The 5,301-nt window shown below is 45.0% G+C and overlaps 1 protein-coding gene across 1 annotated transcript in view; it reads right to left on the minus strand.

Moving 5' to 3' along the window:
• Positions 1-279: 279 nt before the first annotated feature.
• Positions 280-5,301, minus strand: part of LOC121536376 (unconventional myosin-XVI) — a 179,804-nt gene continuing 174,782 nt past the window's right edge. Inside the window, exons 34-35 of the mRNA XM_041843646.2 lie at positions 4,601-4,690; positions 280-538 (exon numbers count right to left, since the gene is read on the minus strand). Of these exons, the coding sequence (XP_041699580.2) occupies positions 4,643-4,690 (48 nt within the window). The 3' untranslated portion in view covers positions 280-538; positions 4,601-4,642. The remainder of the gene's footprint in view (positions 539-4,600; positions 4,691-5,301) is intronic.

A 5,301-nucleotide genomic window follows, 5' to 3' on the forward strand; every position in this document is an offset into this window, starting at 1 on the left:
CTGATGTACCTACCTGCTGCAACTTCTACAACCACTGTGATTATTATTTGACCCTACTGGTAATCTATGAACGTTTGAACATCTTGGAGAAAAATCTGGCCTTAATGGCCATGTACTGTTATAATCTCCACCCGGCACAGCCAGAAGGGGACTGGCCACCCCTCAGAACCTGGTTCCTCTCTAGGTTTCTTCCTAGGTTTCTGCCTTTCTAGGGAGTTTTTCCTAGCCACCGTGCTTCTACATCTGCATTGCTTGCTGTTTTGGGGTTTTAGGCTGGGTTTCTGTATACCACTTTATGACATCTGCTGATGTAAAAAGGGCTTTATATATACATTTGATTGATTGATTGATCCTCCCACTATTGAGAGGACTTCCTATTGGCCCAGACCGGTGTAGTGGCCAGGTTTCGTGGTGTTCCGTTGATGTCGTGTTGGTTCCTCCAGTCGGCCCGCCCCTCACACAGCGCCCTGCGCTAGCGGAGCAACTCCCCCAGGGCAGCACCCTCGTTCCCCCCACACCCACGCAGATGCTGGATCACCTGGCGGAATGAGAGGAGTTCATTTATTATCAATCCTAGAGAAAGCAATAGGCAGATATCATTGAGCACAGTCCAGTACAGTAGATATGGCCATGGTGAGTATGTTCCAGAAACATGCTGAGTGGTCTATAATGACAAGCAGTGGGGTAATGGTGGAGGATATGGAAGAACACAATAACTAATGTTTTCTCAGATATCAATGGCTCTCTAAAATACCTGGGGGAATATCTATATATCATATATAATCATATTCTCATCATGATCTGGCTGGAGCAAACCTCCATATCAGCTTAAGAGAAATAGGCCATCTAGCCCTGATCCGTCATTCTGAATGAGACATAACCATCGAGCTGATTCCCTCTCTATTCCCTCTCAGTGGGCCAGTTTCCTTCCAGGCCCATTAGAACGGAGGCAGAGGAAATGAAACCGTGGTAGGCAGGGGGAAGCCCTCAGGGGGCGGGGATTCCCCATTTTGATTGAAATCTTTAAAGACACATCATTTCCATATCCTGCTTCTGGACAGTCTATATATCAACACCAACAGGGACGGACGCAAGTTGTGTCTGTGTGTTTGTGTGTGTGTGTGTGTATGCACAAGTGTGTGTGTGAGACGACAATGGGCTCTGACAGAATGGTGGCATGACGCAGCAGAACCTCACACACTTGCTTAACCCTTACCCCCCACCCACCCAACAACCCACCCGTCAGTGTGTGTGCAGCATGTCATCAGTCATCAGCCAGTCAATACACAGGCAGATCAATCAGACAGGAATTCCAATTTTCCAGTAAATGCCAGCGCCCGACCGATCAGAATGAGACCCTGGAATCCATACCGGATCGGAAGAAAGAGGTTGGGAGTGGATGGAAGGGAGGGGGGCGTTGTTGCTAAGAAACTGAAACTAGCTCCTCATATGGTTTAAACACTGTATAAACAGGAGTTGAGTGGGGGATTTAAACACTGTATAAACAGGCGTTGAGTGGGGGGTTTAAACACTGTATAAACAGGCGTTGAGTGGGGGGTTTGGCTGAAGTGGAGTGGGCTCCAAAAATGGTTGCATAACTAGGGTCTCTTTTTATCTATTGAGAAGACTATGGAATTTCTACTATACGTCTCCCTAACTAAAGTGGTGGAACATTCCATTCTGTTTCCCACATCTAGGTCTAACCCCGGAACCCTGGTTACAAACCCAATGTTCATGTGACGCACGCACGCACACACGCACACACACACACATGCACGCACACAAGCACACACACACACACACACACACACACACACACACACACACACACACACACACACACCACAACTGCTGCTACCAGACTTATTATGATTGCTAAATACTGCACAATTTAAACACGTGCCCCCCAATATCCCCTTCCCCGATACACGTGTAAATATTGGACTATAAATTGTGCCTTCATGTATTATACTGATGCTAACATGTTGATTCTATTCTACTGAGCCATTTACTTTATGTTCGTATTCTTTTCTTTCATTATTTCTTATTGTCGAGAACGAACCTGCAAGTAAGTATTTAATTGGACGGTGTATACCATGTGTATCCTGTACATACAACTAATAAAACGTCAAACTTTAAAACATTTGCAAACACACCACCCATCCCACTACCCTTTGAATGCCCCCTAATCCCTTTCTAGTCTCCCTCTGGCATTGTGGCACAATTGAGCCCCTTGCCATTCACTCTACCGAACCGACCAATGGGAGAAAACAAACAAACAATCATGTGTTTCCTAATGAGATCTAATTCCCATCAGTGCAGAGCACCATTGTCTACACACACTTAACTAAGGCCCGCCTGTATATTACCAATTAAAAGCTATCCATCCCCCTCTTCCCTCTCTTTCCCATTCATTCCTCCTTCTTCCCCCCCGCTCTTCTGATCTGCTAATCCTACATAAACACTGTTTGGAATGTGGCTAATATAATGGGATTCTGGGTTGCGGAGTCTTTCCCAGCTCTTCAATCAACTCATCATAATGGAGCTGGGACCGGGTTATATTCCAGAGGCTTGATTAGATAGGGGACGAAGAATGACGTCACTTCACAGTCCCTATTGAGTTTTCCCCACCAGTTAACTTATCATAGGAATAATGATAAGTTCCCAAGGTTTGAAATGAAGGGTTTTTTCAGGGCAATGCTGAATGCATCTTTTGTTGTGTTGTTACAAAGAGTAGTGTGCTGTTATAGGATGAGAGGGACAGCAGGTGCACTGAGGGATATCCATGGGGATATAGGAGTTACTTTAATCTAGAACTATGGGACTGAGTCGTACCATCTCTGCTACATTTTAATGTTGAATGGAGATTTATGCTTTCATGATCCTGGGAACAATGCTAGGTTGTCTTCTGAGATCCAGTATATGACTAAATTCTCAACCATGATGTATTTTTCCATAGTCGCCCTACATCTGTCTTTGCGCTCATTCTCATCAAACTTGTTTTTTTCATATCCTGAAACAGAAATCAAAGGTTATCGAAGAGATACAGAGATGTAGGTCAAGGATCTCCATATCACCTCCATCACATGAAGCAATATAGCAATTACAAGAAATGTCTTGCATGAAATTATCTATGCAGATCCTTTCAACAATTGTTTCAATCATAGTCAAAGATACACATTAAAAGAAGAGATAAGAAAATCCTACATAAACATAAACAGTGAATGCCACTGAGAGAGAAAGGGGGATGGGCACCATGGTTACAAAGAATCTAACAGATGAGTGTAGAAAAAACAGCATAAGAAACTGCAGCTCTCTGTTTGAGAAGATTCCGGACGTGGACATGAATATACACCCACCTTTAGCACACTGTTGTGAATGAGTGTGTGTGTTGCATGTGTGTGTGTGGTGCAAGGACAACCTCCAAGGGCATCCCTCAGCCAAGGACGTCCGATAGAGAAGCTGAGAACCAAGGTCTGCACACAAACGTGATTAACATTCTCCAAACACGTGATTAACGTTCTCCAAACATGCGATCAACGTTCTCCAAACATGTGATTAACGTTCTCCAAACATGTCCGTCTTTGAGTGTGGCCTGTCCACATATTTACTGAGGCTGTGATTATGTGGAGGCAGAGCCCCCCTCTCCTCGCTCCCTAAGCTACTTATACAGAGGTTAGCCAAGGGGTCACTCCACTGAGCCATACAGCAGATTGGTTTACACACTTAGATGGTTAACTCCCCAACTCTCACGGACCTGCTCTATAGGATAGAACCACTCACTGACACGCTACCTCACGTAAACTCTACTTAATGTTAGCTATTTATCTCCACCTCACCAACTGGGAGTATTTATACCATTAAATCTCTCACTGCCCTGTCCTGATTTACCCTATAGTCTTTAGTCACTATGGTCCATTTCTCTGCACACTTCTCTACTCTGCATGTGTGATCTTCACTACATAACTCTAACTCATCTTTTCACCTGACTATACACACACACACTTCTTTCTCCAATTCATGCCCTAAAACACAATATATAACTGACCCCGTCCTCCATAGGCATTTTGTGGAATTAACAATACAGTAATTGGTTTAGCTTTCTCTCCTATAGGCTTGGTGGCGTTTTCAACATGTTGTGTAAACCTGTCCAATCCTTTCAGCTCAACATAAGTGACTGAGGGTTAGGGGCTTAACTGGGGATCACTACCCTCCCCCCTCCAGCTCAGTGGTGTCAAACTCATTCCATGGACGGCCCAGTGTTTTTCCTTTCAATTAAGACCTCGACAACCAGGTGAGGGGAGTTCCTTACTAATCAGTGAACTTAATTAATCAATCAAGTCCAAGGGAGGAGCAAAAACCCGCAGACACTCGGCCCTCCGTGGAATGAGTTTGACACGTGCCCTAGCTGAATGTCAGACCAGAGAGACGAGCACAGAGTCAAACCCAGAGCTGCAGTTTCCTTTCTGAGCAATGAGTAGACTTCTCCTGGGAGCAGGGTGACAGGATACAAGAAGAGGGTTGGACAGGAAGAGGAAGTGCTGAAAGGAGAGGAAGGGAGAGCAGCGAGGTAGGGTACGATACGGTCGACCACACTCACCCCGTTCCTAAACGTGAGGGGTGCTGCCAGCGCCTCCCTGCCTTAGAGCGCAGCCCCTGCACCGAAGGGTGAGAAGTTGAGATGACCCCTCTGGAAGAAGATAAAGAGAGAAAGACAGATATAACCTTTAGTACGGAGGAGGGAGAGAGAGAAATACACAAATATACTCCATAGTCAATGGGGTCAAAGAAACATTGAGGACATAACAGTTTGAGCAATAAGCACTGCAGGGCACCTGACATATGCTGAATGCATAAGGTGTTCTTTGAATATTACATGTCGGTGTCATGGAATGCTTCAGTGGATTCTGTACCCTAGGATATGCCATCGTTGACACAGTCATACAAAAGGGAATGCATTCTCCACATAATACAATGTAAGATAGACAAGTAAAAAGTTTGGAGAAGGTAAGAGCACATCTGAAAGTGAAAAGAGAGGACTGGTCCAGAATGAACCTGTGTAGAGAGCGCTACTCTGTCAGGGGCTGAGTAAGGATAACTAGACCTGTCAGAATGTGCTGGAATATCAGTATGTTACACTACACACTAAGGAGCTCCTACTCAGTAATCTTCTCCTGTCTCTCTCAGCCAGACAAATCTCACAACCCTCTCTTACACAAGACAGATGGCATTCCGGCCTTTTCAGGAACATTCGCTCTGTGTGTGTCTCTGTAATGGACAGAGCATGGATTCTCCATTAGC

Source organism: Coregonus clupeaformis, chromosome 23, assembly GCF_020615455.1.
Source record: "Coregonus clupeaformis isolate EN_2021a chromosome 23, ASM2061545v1, whole genome shotgun sequence".
NCBI lineage: Eukaryota > Metazoa > Chordata > Actinopteri > Salmoniformes > Salmonidae > Coregonus > Coregonus clupeaformis.